The following is a 14,832-nucleotide window of genomic DNA, read 5'->3' as shown; positions in this document are numbered from 1 at the left end:
TTTTCTTCTTCCCTTGGACTTGACGTTTTGTGTTCTGTTTTGTAGATAATTCCAGTTGACAGACTGGTGAAAGGAAAATTTCAGGACAACTTTGAATTTGTACAGTGGTTTAAAAAGTTTTTTGACGCAAACTACGATGGAAAAGACTATGACCCAGTCGCTGCCAGGCAAGGACAAGAATCTGCTCCTGCTCCAGCTCTCCCCACTCCAGTGATCAATAAACCCAAGAAGCCCATCGCAACCACAAACTCAGGTACTCGAGACGCACTGTAACCTCTTTACATTCCCAGGGCTTATGGGAGCGCAGTCTGGGCAGGAGGAGGAGGTTTCTAGCAAGAGATTTCAGAGGCAGAGGGGAGGGGGAGTACATTTTTCACAGGCTAAGGGGTGGAGATGCAGTTGCAGATTACCTGTGTAATGATGACAAACGGAACATGGCCGTTCTCATTGTATCACAGGAATAAATAATCTTAAACTGTTGAAGCTGTATGCAGCCAGATTTGCTGTGTAAGGTATCTAAACTTTAGATAAGATAGACAAGTTACTTGTTTTTTATCTCTGATCCGCTTTAAGGGACCATGGTCATGAAAAACTAAAATGTATGGCGCATACATATAACTTTTGCCCCAGAGTAGTATATGCTACAATTTTTTTTCCTAAGTTGCTGTCCTATACAGTAGGTACTATTTATCTGACAGGTTTTTGACTGGTCCAGCTACTCTGGGAGCATTCTCAGGACTGCTGGCTGAATTCAGCTGACAAAATAGTGGTACAGCACCGACAGGCTGGACCATAACTGTGTATTGACTCTTCCAGGGAATGCTTTTAGAAAATTTGGGAAACTTGAGAATCCCCCATGAGGAGATGGATTAATGCAAACATATCGGATTTCTGCTACCTACTGTAAGTGACAGCGGCATAGGAAAAAAAATCTGGTGCATTTTGCTCTGGGACAGATGGTACACCTCATATCTAGACATGGGTTTTAAAATTTGTGATGGTGATCCTTTAAAGGGGTTCTTTCGCGAAAAAAGTAGGCAGTTAAAAAATGTGACAGATGACAGGTTTTGGGCCAGTCCATCTTTTTAACCACTTCAGGACCACAGTCTTTTCGCCCCTTAAGGACCAGAGCCTTTTTCTCCATTCAGACCACTGCAGCTTTCACGGTTTATTGCTCGGTCATACAACCTACCACCTAAATGAATTTTACCTCCTTTTCTTGTCACTAATACAGCTTTCTTTTGCTGCTATTTGATTGCTGCTGCGAGTTTTAGTTTTTATTATATTCATCAAAAAAGACATGAATTTTGGCAAAAAAATGACTTTTTTAACTTGCTGTGCTGACATTTTTCAAATAAAGTAAAATTTCCTATACATTTGAGCGCGAAAGTTATTCTGCTACATGTCTTTGATAAAAAAAAAAACCATTCAGTGTATATTTATTGGATTGGGTAAAAGTTATAGCGTTTACAAACTATGGTGCCAAAAGTGAATTTTCCCATTTTCAAGCATCTCTGACTTTTCTGCGCACCTGTCAGGTTTCATGAGGGGCTAAAATTCCAGGATAGTACAAATACCCCCCAAATGACCCCATTTTGGAAAGAAGACATCCCAAAGTATTCAGTGAGAGGCATGGTGAGTTCATAGAAGATTTTATTTTTTGTCACAAGTTAGCGGAAAATGACACTTTCTGACAAAAAAAAGAAAAAAAGTTTCCATTTCTTCTAACTTGCGACAAAAAAAATGAAATCTGCCACAGACTCACTATGCTCCTCTCTGAATACCTTGAAGTGTCTACTTTCCAAAATGGGGTCATTTGTGGGGTGTGTTCACTGTCCTGGCATTTTGGGGGGTGCCTAATTGTAAGCACCCCTGTAAAGCCTAAAGATGCTCATTGGACTTTTGGCCCCTTAGCGCAGTTAGGCTGCAAAAAAGTGCCACACATGTGGTATTGCCGTACTCAGGAGAAGTAGTATAATGTGTTTTGGGGTGTATTTTTACACATACCCATGCTGGGTGGGAGAAATATCTCCGTAAATGACAATTGTTTAATTTTTTTTACACACAATTGTCTATTTATAGAGATATTTCTCCCACTCAGCATGGGTATGTGTAAAAAATACACCCCAAAACACATTATACTACTTCTCCTGAGTACGGCGATACCACATGTGTGGCACTTTTTTGCACCCTAACTGCGCTAAGGGGCCCAAAGTTCAATGAGTACCTTTAGGATTTCACAGGTCATTTTGAGACATTTGGGTTCAAGACTACTCCTCACGGTTTAGGGCCCCTAAAATGCCAGGACAGTATAGGAACCCCACAAATTACCCCATTTTAGAAAGAAGACACCCCAAGGTATTCCGTTAGGAGGATGGGGAGTTCATAGAATTTTTTTTTTTGTCACAAGTTAGCGGAAATTGATTTTAATTTTTTTTCACAAAGTGTCATTTTCCGCTAAGTTGTGACAAAAAATAAAATCTTCTATGAACTCACCATACTCCTAACGGAATACCTTGGGGTGTCTTCTTTCTAAAATGGGGTCATTTGTGGGGTTCCTATACTGCCCTGGCATTTTAGGGGCCCTAAACCGTGAGGAGTAGTCTTGAAACCAAATGTCGCAAAATGACCTGTGAAATCCTAAAGGTACTCATTGGACTTTGGGCCTCTTAGCGCACTTAGGGTGCAAAAAAGTGCCACACATGTGGTACCGCCGTACTCAGGAGAAATAGTATAATGTGTTTTGGGGTGTATTTTTACACATACCCATGCTGGGTGGGAGAAATATCTCTGTAAATGACAATTGTTTGATTTTTTTTTTTTACACACAATTGTCCATTTACAGAGAGATTTCTCCCACCCAGCATGGGTATGTGTAAAAATACACCCCAAAACACAATATACTACTTCTTCTGAGTACGGCGATACCACATGTGTGACACTTTTTTGCAGCCTAGGTGCGCTAAGGGGCCCAACGTCCTATTCACAGGTCATTTTGAGGCATTTGTTTTCTAGACTACTCCTCACGGTTTAGGGCCCCTAAAATGCCAGGGCAGTATAGGAACCCCACAAGTGACCCCATTTTAGAAAGAAGACACCCCAAGGTATTCCGTTAGGGGTATGGTGAGTTCATAGAAGATTTTATTTTTTGTCACAAGTTAGTGAAAAATGACACTTTGTGAAAAAAACAATAAAAATCCAATTTCCGCTAACTTTTGACAAAAAATAAAATCTTCTATGAACTCATCATACACCTAACAGAATACCTTGGGGTGTCTTCTTTCTAAAATGGGGTCACTTGTGGGGTTCCTATACTGCCCTGGCATTTTACGGGCTCAAAACTGTGAGTAGTCTGGAAACCAAATTTCTCAAAATGACTGTTCAGGGGTATAAGCATCTGCAAATTTTGATGACAGGTGGTCTATGAGGGGGCAAATTTGGGGAACCGGTCATAAGCAGGGTGGCCTCTTAGATGACAGGATGTTTTGGGCCTGATCTGATGGATAGGAGTGCTAGGGGGGTGACAGGAGGTGATTGATGGGTGTCTCAGGGGGCGGTTAGAGGGGAAAATAGATGCAATCAATGCACTGGGGAGATGATCGGAAGGGGGTCTGAGGGGGATCTGAGGGTTTGGCCGAGTGATCAGGAGCCCACACAGGGCAAATTAGGGCCTGATCTGATGGGTAGGTGTGCTAGGGGGTGACAGGAGGTGATTGATGGGTGTCTCAAGATGTGATTAGAGGGGGGAAATAGATGCAAGCAATGCACTAGCGAGGTGATCAGGGCTGGGGTCTGAGGACGTTCTGAGGTGTGGGCGGGTGATTGGGTGCCCGCAAGGGGCAGATTAGGGTCTAATCTGATGGGTAACCGTGACAGGTGGTGATAGGGGGTGATTGATGGGTAATTAGTGGGTGTTTGGAGGAGAGAAGAGATGTAAACACTGCACTTGGGAGGTGATCTGATGTCTGATCTGCAGGCGATCTATTGGTGTGGGTGGGTGATCAGATTGCCCGCAAGGGGCAGGTTAGGGGCTGATTGATGGGTGGCAGTGACAGGGGGTGATTGATGGGTGGCAGTGACAGGGGGTGATTGATGGGTGGCAGTGACAGGGGGTGATGGGTGGCAGTGACAGGGGGTGATTGATGGGTGGCAGTGACAGGGGGTGATTGATGGGTGGCAGTGACAGGGGGTGATGGGTGGCAGTGACAGGGGGTGATGGGTGGCAGTGACAGGGGGTGATGGGTGGCAGTGACAGGGGGTGATGGGTGGCAGTGACAGGGGGTGATTGATGGGTGGCAGTGACAGGGGGTGATTGATGGGTGGCAGTGACAGGGGGTGATAGGTGATTGACAGGTGATCAGTGGGTTATTACAGGGAATAACAGATGTAAATATTGCACTGGCGAATTGATAAGGGGGGGTCTGAGGGCAATCTGAGCGTGTGGGCGGGTGATTGGGTGCCCGCAAGGGGTAGATTAGGGTCTAATCTGATGGGTAACAGTGACAGGTGGTGATAAGGGGTGATTGATGGGTAATTAGTGGGTGTTTAGAGGAGAGAATAGATGTAAACAATGGATTTGGGAGGTGATCTGATGTCGGATCTGCGGGCGATCTATTGGTGTGGGGGGGTGATCAGATTGCCCGCAAGGGGCAGGTTAGGGGCTGATTGATGGGTGGCAGTGACAGGGGGTGATTGACGGGTGATCAGGGGGGATAGATGCATATAGTACACGGGGGGGGGGGGGTCTGGGGAGAATCTGAGGGGTGGGGGGTGATCAGGAGGGGGCAGTGGGCAGGGGGGGGGATAAAAAAAAAATAGCGTTGACAGATAGTGACAGGGAGTGATTGATGGGTGATTAGGGGGGTGACTGGGTGCAAACAGTGGTCTGGGGGGTGGGCAGGGGGGTCTGAGGGGTGCTGTGGGCGATCAGGGGGCAGGGGGGGGGGAATCAGTGTGCTTGGGTGCAGACTAGGGTGGCTGCAGCCTGCCCTGGTGGTCCCTCGGACACTGGGACAACCAGGGCAGGAGGCAGCCAGTATAATAGGCTTTGTATACATTACAAAGCCTATTATACATATGTGCAGCGGCGATCCGGGTGCTAGTAACCCGCCGGCGCTTCCGAACGGCCGGCGGGTTACTACGAGCGGTGGGCGGAGCCAGTCCCCGGCGGCTGATCGCGTCATGAATGCATAGCCACTCCCGCAGCCGCCCCCGCCGATGGGCGTATTGCGGTCGTTTGGGCCCGGACTTTGCCGCCGCCCATCGGCTGGGGGCGGTCCTCAAGTGGTTAAAGGGGATTCTCAGGGCTTTCTTTGTTTTCAACTGCATGTCCTGAACAGTTGCAAAATTTAACTGACATAATAGTGTGCAAGTGATTAGGGAGGCCGGCTGGTATCTTGCTATTTTGGCAGTTAAACTGCTGTTCAGGAAATGCTGTTGAAAACAAAGAAAGCCCTGAGAATCCCCCTTAAAAAGATGGACTGGCCCAAAACCTGTCATCTGTCACATTTTTTTTTAACTGCCTACTTTTTTCGCGAAAGAACCCCTTTAAGCAGGCAAGCCATTAAGCAACAGTGGCTGGTTAGGTTTAACTACGACTTCCTAACTGGTAACTGACTAGATCGTAATGGTATCAATTGACTTAAAGAGAAACTCCAACCTAGAATTGAACTTTATCCCAATCAGTAGCTGATACCCCCTTTTACATGAGAAATATAATGCTTTTCACAAACAGACCATCAGGGGGCGCTTTATGACTGATTTTGTGCTGAAACCCCTCCCACAAGAAGCTCTGAGTACCGCGGTACTCTGGGCAAACTGCCACAATTTGATAATGTTCACAGACAGGAAATAGCTGTTTACAGCTGTCTCTAACAGCCAAAACAGCTAGGAGCAGCTACATAACCTGCCCACAGTAAAAATGTCACCATGTAATGTCAGAATGTAAATCGGGGAGAGGAAAGATTTTACAATGAGCAAACACTGACTAAATCCTTTATACATAATTATGGTAAATGAAGCGCCTTTTTTTTTTTTACTACATTATTTTCTATGGAGTTCCTCTTTAAGGTGCCCTTTCAGTGATAAATTCTCAATTGTACACTCTTAGGCCTAGTGCACACCGGAGCGTTTCCGCTGCGGTTTGCGATCTGCTTGCGGGTGCGGATCCGCTAGGGTAATGTATTTCAATGGGCTGGTGCACACCAGAGCGGGAGGCGTTTTGCAGAAACGCATACTCCCAGGCTGCTGCAGATTTTGGATTGCGGATGCGTTTCTGCCTCAATGTTAAGTATAGGAAAACCGCAAACCGCTCTGAAAAACGGCACTTCAGAGCGGTTTGCCAGGCGTTTTTTGTTACAGTAGCTGTTCAGTAACAGCTTTACTGTAACAATACATGAAATCTACTATACCAAAACCGCTACACAAAACCGCAAAACGCTAGCTGAAACGCTGCAGAAAAATAAGAAAAAGCGTTTCAAAATTTGCTAGCATTTTGCGGATCTGCTAGCGGTTTTTGGTGTGCACTAGGCCTTAAAGAGAATCTGTATTGTTAAAATCGCACAAAAGTAAACATACCAGTGCTTTGGACATCTCCTATTACCTTCTGACACAATTTCGCCGCTCCCCGCCGCATTAAAAGTGGTTAAAAACAGTTTTAAAAAGTTTGTTTATAAACAAACAAAATGGCCACCAAAACAGGAAGTAGGTTGATGTACAGTATGTCCACACATAGAAAATACATTCATACACAATTGCATTCATACACAATTATTTGTGTTTTTCTTTCCCCCTGTATCTCTCATGCACTGAAGTTTCAGGCTGCTTGTTTCTTCCTGCAAACAGCTTTGCCCTTATCTGTAATTCCTAAGTATGTGAAAGCCCAGCCAGCTCAGAGGACGATTTATCCAGCTTGTAAAAGATAAGAGAGAAGAGAGAAGCTGCTCTAATCCTAAATAACACACAGGCAGTGTGCATACAGGGGCCTGGAAGGGGGAGTTCATAGCAGAACCACAACACTGAAGAACTTTGCAGCCTTCCAGACACAGGCTGACAAGTCTGACAAGAGATAAGTTGATTTATTACAGAGAAAGTGATAGTATAAAGTGCTGCAGTAAGCTAGAACACATTAGAATAGCTTTTTGAACTTGTAGGATGATAAAAAACAGGATGCAATTTTTGTTACGGAGTCTCTTTAACAAATTTATGTAGTACGATACTCAGTGGCTATACTTTGAATAGATACTTGAGGTAGTGGTGCCTCATGTTACATAGATGTGGTAAGATTGTAAAATTAAGAATGTATTAATAGGCACCTTGCCTGGCCCAATAGCTGTGTACTGCTCGACCTCATATAAAGCCATGTGGTCCTCGATCTCCTCCTGCTCTTCTATGAGCCAGAAATGAGTGACAGTTAATGGGTTACTGTCAATTCCACTTCAATTTCATGGATTAGGGCTGAAAAGCTCCAGTGCCAGTTATGTTATTTCAGTGACACCAAGAGCTGCAAAGAAACTTTGTGGAGACCTAGATGGCAATAAAAACTTGACTACCGTATATACTCGCAAGCAAGCCGAATTTTTGACCCGCCAAAAGTTGGGGGGTCGGCTTGCTTGCGAGTCTCGTTGGTGGAAGGCCGCCTCCCTCGCCCCGCGTCTGCCGCTGCTATTAGCTTACTGTGTGGCTTTCTCTATTCCCCTCTCCATCTCCCGGGCATGTAAATAGTTCACAGCAGCTCGCTCCACGGCGGCTGCTGTGTGACAGAAAGCTGGAGGGCAGAGCGGTTTTCATAGTAACGGCGATACACATCGCCGTTACAGGAAACCGCTCTGCCTCCAGCTTCCTGTCATCACACAGCAGCCGCCGTGGAGCGAGCTGCCGTGAACTATTTACATGCCCGGGAAATGGGAGAGGGGAATAGAGAAAGCCACACAGTAAGTTAATAGCGGGGGGGGGGGGGGGGTGAGGGGGTTGGGTGAGGTGGGGGGCACTATAGTAGCTACACTTGGGCACTAAACTAGCTATACTGAGCACTATACTAGCTATACTGAGCACTATACTAGCTATACTGAGCACTATACTAGCTATACTGAGCACTATACTGAGCACTATACTAGCTATACTGAGCACTATACTAGCTATACTGAGCACTATACTAGCTATACTGAGCACTATACTAGCTATACTTGGGCACTATACTAGCTATACTTGGGCACTATACTAGCTATACTGAGCACTATACTAGCTATACTTGGGCACTATACTACCTATACTTGGGCACTATACTACCTATACTTGGGCACTATACTAGCTATACTTGGGCACGATACTAGCTATCCTGATCACTATATACTAGCTATCCTGGCCACTATACTAGGTGTACTGGGCACTTCACTAGCTATACTGGGCACTACCTACCCATACTGGCCACTATACTAACTATACTGGGACACACTGGGGGGGGGGGGGGGGGGGATCACACGGCCAGCATTTCCTACCCCCGGCTTATATGGGAGTCAATCATTTTTTCCTGTTTTTTTTTTCAGGAAAAAGTTGGGGGGGCGGCTTATATGCGGGTCGGTTTGCTTGCGAGTATATACGGTAGTTCTGAGCCTTCCATGCTTTTAAGATAGTTGACTGTTAGCTTTTGTCAACACTACCCTGGTGCCCAGCAAAGGTTCGGACACTGATAGCACTAACCTGATGCCCAAGGCCCAGTTCACACTGGCAATAAAAAAAAAAAAAATCTGGTTAGCGGGCCAGATTCTAATGAACGGGTACAGATCCTATGTTAATAGGATCCATTCACATTGCTCTGTTGGAACATAACCGCAAGTTTGGGGCAGCTGCAATGTATTTGTATTGACAGATTTGTGTCATTCACTGTGCTTTAACAGATCGGAGGGCGAGTTTTTACACTGGTTAGTTTTTGATCCGTGCAGTGTAACGGCCCTAACTGTTCCTAACTCTTTAAGGCTCCCTGCACACTGCATGCGATTCCGATTCCGCGTCTTAATCTGTTTTTACTTCCGATTTTTAATCTTTACTGCATGCTGCGTTTTTGATCTGTTTTTCTGTTAAATGTATTCAGGGAAAATTGGAATTGAAAACCTGAATACGGATTTGCAGTGTGCAGGGAGCCTAAAGGATAGCTGAAGTGACCAGAGAGGGAGAGGATAAGGGACACAGTATAGTTATAATTGTGCTTGGCACTGTACATACCCATGTCTCTATCTGCCTGAAAGTTAAATATCAGGTATGTAAGTGGCTGAGGCAAAAGTGTGTTCCTGTGCTGCTGTAACACTTAATGGCAGTGGAGATGCTCCCAGGTGCTGACCACTCAAGTCGAAACGTTGTGTTTTTTGCACTGTGATATCAGCAATAAATATTGGCCAATCGGCCTGAAAATCCAGGTAGAGACCCAGTCTTTTTTTGTTGCTGGCTGTAATTGCACCCTTGGTGGATACGGGTGTCGGCCGGTTGACTCCCTGATGCAACCTTGGATTGGATTGCAGCATTGAGGGCTTCTAGGAAGGAAGCCCCGCCCACCAGTCCTTCGCTCCACATCGCGCTTCTGGCTGTGGCCAAGCGAGAGAGCTAGAGGAGCTGACGGCAGGCTCTGAGACACTCTGTATCTGTCCTTACACACTGAGTGTAATTTTAATGCGCTTATATCTCTAATTAAACATTAATGCACCAGAGAGGCGCTCCTGTTTCTTCTCGTGTAAGTGGCTGACTCAGACAGGAAGTGACTACAGTGTGACCCTCACTGATAAGAAATTCCAACTAAAACACTTTCCTAGCAGAAAATTGCTTCTGAGAGCAGGAAAGAAATAAAAATGGTCAATAGTTCATAGATTTTAGCTCTGGCATACTTCAATAAATGTGTCCATTGAGCAAAAAACATTTAAAACTTAAAGTAGATTTAAATATAAAACTGGAATATCTTTAAGTAATTTTTAGAAGGAATATGGATACAATGGTTTATTTCATTAGTTTATTTTCGCTTCAGGTTTCCTTTAAAGAGTCTCTTTAACATAAAAACGCCTCTGGTGCATACTTACCCTGGGAGGGGGAAGCCTCAGGGTCCCCACTCCCCTGTAGGTTCAGGGAATCCAGCACTGGCTCCCCGAATACTCCACCAATCCTCCCCCCGACAAGCTTGACGAGGCTTGATATATTTACCTCGCTGGGATCCTGCGCAGGTGCAGTAGCGGCTCTTTGTTTGGGTAAGGTGGAAATGGCAGAGCCCGAACATATCTGCTCTACTGCGCAGGTGCAAAAGGACTTGTGCCTGCACAGAAGAGCGGATCAATCGGGTTCGGCTATTTTTTCTTTTGTCTTCCGCCCCTTACAGATTTTCTTTAACACATACCCAGCATTCACTACACCCATATTCCATCTCTTCCCTTTTAAAATGAACTGAGCACATGAAGGTTTTTTTTTTCCGTAAGCATTTATTGTAATGCAGTATACCATTGGGGAGGGGTAGTCCTATAGGATACTTCTCTGGCCCCCAGTTTGTATGTGATCCACTATCTTCAGAGATGCCAAACTTCCTGGTGTACACCAGCCGCAGTGCATGCTGGGAGATGTAGTCCCTGGATGTGAGCTCATCTCTGGTGCTCAGATGCCTTTAAAGTAAACCAAAGGCACTCTGTTTATCAGGCCTGAGTTGTGAATTAGGCCGGACTCTTCCTCACTCACAAAGTAGGCCAATGGGAACAGCTTAGGCTAAAAGGAGATGGCACAATTTACAACACGGCCTGAGTCTTTACCTCATTTACAGTTGGGTGCAGGTTTAATTACAGCAAACCTGAAGTCAGTAAAATCACCTCGATAGTGGGAAGCTTCTGGCTGGTCAGTGCAGGGTCCATCTTTCACTTATTCGGATTGCAACAGCCAGATGGCTTTCTTCTGGCTGGACTCATGGCCTTGGTCAAGTGCCTCCGGACTGGGTGTATCAGAATAAGATCCGCATAAGCCCAGTAGAATCAAGCTGCTTGTACACTGAGGAAAAAGCCATGTGTGAGCAACTTGGTTCTACTGGGCATGCATTAAAAGGCCCCACTAGTGCCGAATGTAAATACTGCCTAATGGTAATATAAAATGATGCAGCATTGCACCGGCCCAACCACATGAACTTCCTGCTTAGACAATGACCATCTTGGAGTTGGTCTTTCTGTGGGCGGGGTCTCTGTTCCCATGAATGTCACTTATTGGCTTCAGTTTTTTTTATTCTGGACATTACAGTGAATGCAGAAGCTGCTTTGGGGTGTGGCTAAGCATGTCCTCAAACCTAATCTAGGATTTTGTCCACGTCTGGGGAAGCTGGTTTGGTTGCAGTTTCTGTAGCAATAAATGAGCTATGACGTCAGTAGGAATAATTGCAAGGATCAGTTTTTCACAGAAATCTATTGTCCCTTCATTTAGCCGCCTGCCATATCTGCCTGCCCCTTCCTATCCCTCCAACTCTAAGCTGTGTGTAATGGGCATCATTCAAGTAATCGGAGATGCTCCTCAGACCAGACAAACCCCACCCACATGGAGACATTGATGCTGTGCACACAGTGAAAAGCCATTCCCATAGCTACAGCATTATTTGACCATAAAATTCAATCACGGTTGTTGCGGTCATCCAGTCAGTAGCTGACATGTAAATGTTACAAAAAATAACCACTATTTGGCTGCAGGGTTGCTCATGAGTAATTACCCGTGATTCAAAATGAGGCTTAATTGACGCAGGTGTGCGGCGGGGATACAAGGGGTTATTTACCCATAATTCTACCGTCCGCCCTGCATTCCAAACGACTTGCACGCGTCCTATTTGTTGAGTTGCAAGCCTAACCACGGCGCACTTCCTTCAAGCCGAAAGGAGGAAGTGCGCTGGTACGAGGCTTGCAATGCGACTAATGGGACGCAAGCAAGCTGTTTGGAACGCAGGGCGGACGGCGGAATTATGGGTAAATAACCCCTTGTATCCCTGCCGCACACCTGCGTCAAGGAAGCATTATTTGAATCACGGGCAATTACTTGTGAGAGCAACCATGCCCTCCTGCCCCCCCCCCCCCCTTTCATGTTACATGAGGAGCCTCCTGCTTAGGGTAAGTATAGTCCACTTTGCAGAGCCCAGCATGCATGACTGTCACAGGGTAGCCTACAGGCTGTCAAGATGGAGAAACTGAGTGAGCTGAATGAGTCCTAAGCTGAAGGTTCATTCCCAGTCCCTGTGCGGTACATAGTCTCCCCCACATTGCCAGACGTCAGATGTTTTATGCTCCTATTTAGGTGCATTCACCAGGGCTGCACCAAAATGACCTGAGGCTGTCTGTGGACTGTGCCCAGCCACGTAGACTTTTTGGCATTGCTACTATTGTGAATAAGTCTAGTGTCTTAACGTCTAAGTGGTCCGTCAGTAGCCTAACCCTGGGGAGATGCTGCTCTCTATATAAACGTATGTAATGCCAACTGTATCCCAACCGCCTCTCTCCCTTAAGCTGGGTCTACACGCTACGATTTGGCTTCTGAATCGATAAGATCCGACAGGTCCGATCTCGCCGCGGCCGATTCCCCGCTCGACCCCCGCGAGCGGACAATCGAGCGGAAGATAAGCGGGGATGAGCGGATATCGAATCCGACGCACGTACGAGCGGGGACGCGGCGGGTACGCGTGGAAATGCAGAAGAGGCAATCCGGCGGCTAATCGAGCCGCCGGATCGCTACGTGTAGATTAGGCTTTACACCCGTCTGACTAAAGGGAATTCCCACAATGTCTCAGCATTTGTTAGTAGTTTGCATACAAGTTCTGGAGTGCAGTTCCATTAAAGTGGCCTAGTCAGCTCTAAAACCAGATATACTGCATCTATGCATCCTTTCTGCCCCATGATTAGTAACTCAAGCACTTATAGGTCCACTTAAACGTAGTGAAGGATGAGATGCCTGGCTGCAGTTCCCAGGTGAAAGCTTTTGTTTAACTTGTTTAGCGCAGCAGCGTTAAATTCATCTCACACCGATCACTACCGTGGCTTAAAGTGCCCGTGAGTCCAGTGTGTTTCCGGACGCTGCTCCATGCCACATGTAACATTCCTGGCTGTTGGTGCCTGCTGGGAGATGTAGTCTTTAATGCCTTTACATCACCCAGCATGCACCAGTGACTGGGAAAGCCACATCTGCCAGCATGCAATAGTGGACCAGGACCCGCAGGCTTTGTACAGCGGCAGTGACAGATGCAAGGTCGATGCCCTGGTGTGGGGGGCAAGGGAGCTGCCTCAGTAGGCCAGCTTAACGCGCCCCCCCCCCCCCCCCAAAAAAAAAAACAGGAAACCTGTGTTTTAAATATTTTTGTATGAGATGCTCAGTACTTTTTTTTTTTTTTTTTTTTTTTTTTTTTTTTTTTTTACCTCCCTGACATTCAATTTCCCCAGGATTTCTGTGCCAAAAGTGATCCAATTTAATTTTAATTCTTTTTCCTGTAACTTCACAAAATGTCAAGCAAGGGTCTAGTATACAGTGCCGGAGAGTACCGTATTTTTTGGACCATAAGACGCTCCGGACCATAAGACTCACCTAGGTTTAGAGGACAAAAACCTGGGGAAAAAATCAACCAGCTGCGTCCATGGTCCAGGAGAATCTTGTGGAGTTCTGTTTCCCCTTTTGTGTTCAGAAGAAACACAACTGTCACCTTGGAGACAGTTGTTCATAACTTCTCGGGTGAAAATGTGGCCTCCCTTGAAATGTTTAAGGTCAACACTGAGCTAAAATGCAAATAGCACTAATTTGTCAATCTAGTACTGTGCCAGGGATCCACTGCATTTTGTCCTCTATCTGGTATGTCAAACCGGTCCTACGAGGGCTGAGATCCTCACACATTTTTGATACAGCTCAAATGAATTGATGTCTGAATCAGGAAAGGTGTGGTCCATCAGGTAGAACATTCCTTTCTTTCTCAGTCCATCCTAAACACTGGCATGGATCTGGTGCTCCAGGCCTGGAGTTCGACACATGCTCTATATAGATTAGGCTGCACCACTGTTGTAGCTGAGCAGGGCTGTGGAGGTTAGAGTCCTCGAAATTTTGAGTACCCGGAGTCCAAGTCAGTGATTTCATAAACTGAGTCTGAGTTGGATGATTTTGTACAAAATCCAAGTATTAGACTAGGAAGTTGGATTCTGAGCCATCTTGGGTACCAGGTGCCAGAGTTGGGAGTCGGTGGTTTGAGTCCGAGTTGGAGTCAAAGATTTTTGTACTGACTCCACAGCTCTGTAGCTGAGCAGCTCTTGCTTGAGAACCTGTCACTTGGAAAAAGTGTCTTTACACCTTAAATGCCTACAGTATTTGCTGTTAAATTGGCAATAATCTCTCACAAAGGTCTGTACATAGTATGTCTAACACTCTGGTTAATGCTGTACTTCCTACAGATGACGTTGCTGATGCCTCAATCAAGGAAGACGGGAAAAAGTTGAACCGCTTTGGTATTTGCGTGTGTTGGGAGAGGGGTGCACATTGAGGTGTTTCACCAGTGGTTCTGGTTTGGGGTGGTAGCGTCGGCACAGTTAATGGTCTCTTAGCTTTCCCTGCCTAGAACACTCCATGATGGCTTTGTTTCCTTTGCAGCTCCACAGAGGGTCGTACCAGCCCAGAGGACAGCCGTGACAAACAAACCCGCCCAGGGAGTTGGCAGAAAACCGGGCGGAATGGGCAACGGTGAAGAGGATTCAGCAGAACTCGTTCAACAGGTATTCGTAATATCATGGAGCCTCAACAGGCAAGACTGGACAGAGGATACCATGTATACTTCTGGCCTCCTGCTTTCCGATCGCACAATAGGCAGGGGGT

The 14,832-nt window shown here is 46.1% G+C and overlaps 1 protein-coding gene across 2 annotated transcripts in view; it reads left to right on the top strand.

The window, feature by feature from the left end:
* The window catches only part of MAPRE1 (microtubule associated protein RP/EB family member 1), a 51,606-nt gene that overhangs the window by 31,601 nt on the left and 5,173 nt on the right, over nt 1–14,832 (top strand). For both annotated transcript variants that reach the window (XM_068264559.1, XM_068264560.1), the window contains exons 4-5: nt 46–253; nt 14,611–14,732. In XM_068264559.1, coding sequence (XP_068120660.1) covers nt 46–253; nt 14,611–14,732 — 330 coding nt within the window. The remainder of the gene's footprint in view (nt 1–45; nt 254–14,610; nt 14,733–14,832) is intronic.

Source organism: Hyperolius riggenbachi, chromosome 12, assembly GCF_040937935.1.
Source record: "Hyperolius riggenbachi isolate aHypRig1 chromosome 12, aHypRig1.pri, whole genome shotgun sequence".
In the NCBI taxonomy this organism is placed as follows: Eukaryota; Metazoa; Chordata; class Amphibia; order Anura; family Hyperoliidae; genus Hyperolius; species Hyperolius riggenbachi.
Note: the sequence above shows the minus strand (reverse complement) of the source record. Positions and strands in the feature narration are given on the sequence as shown.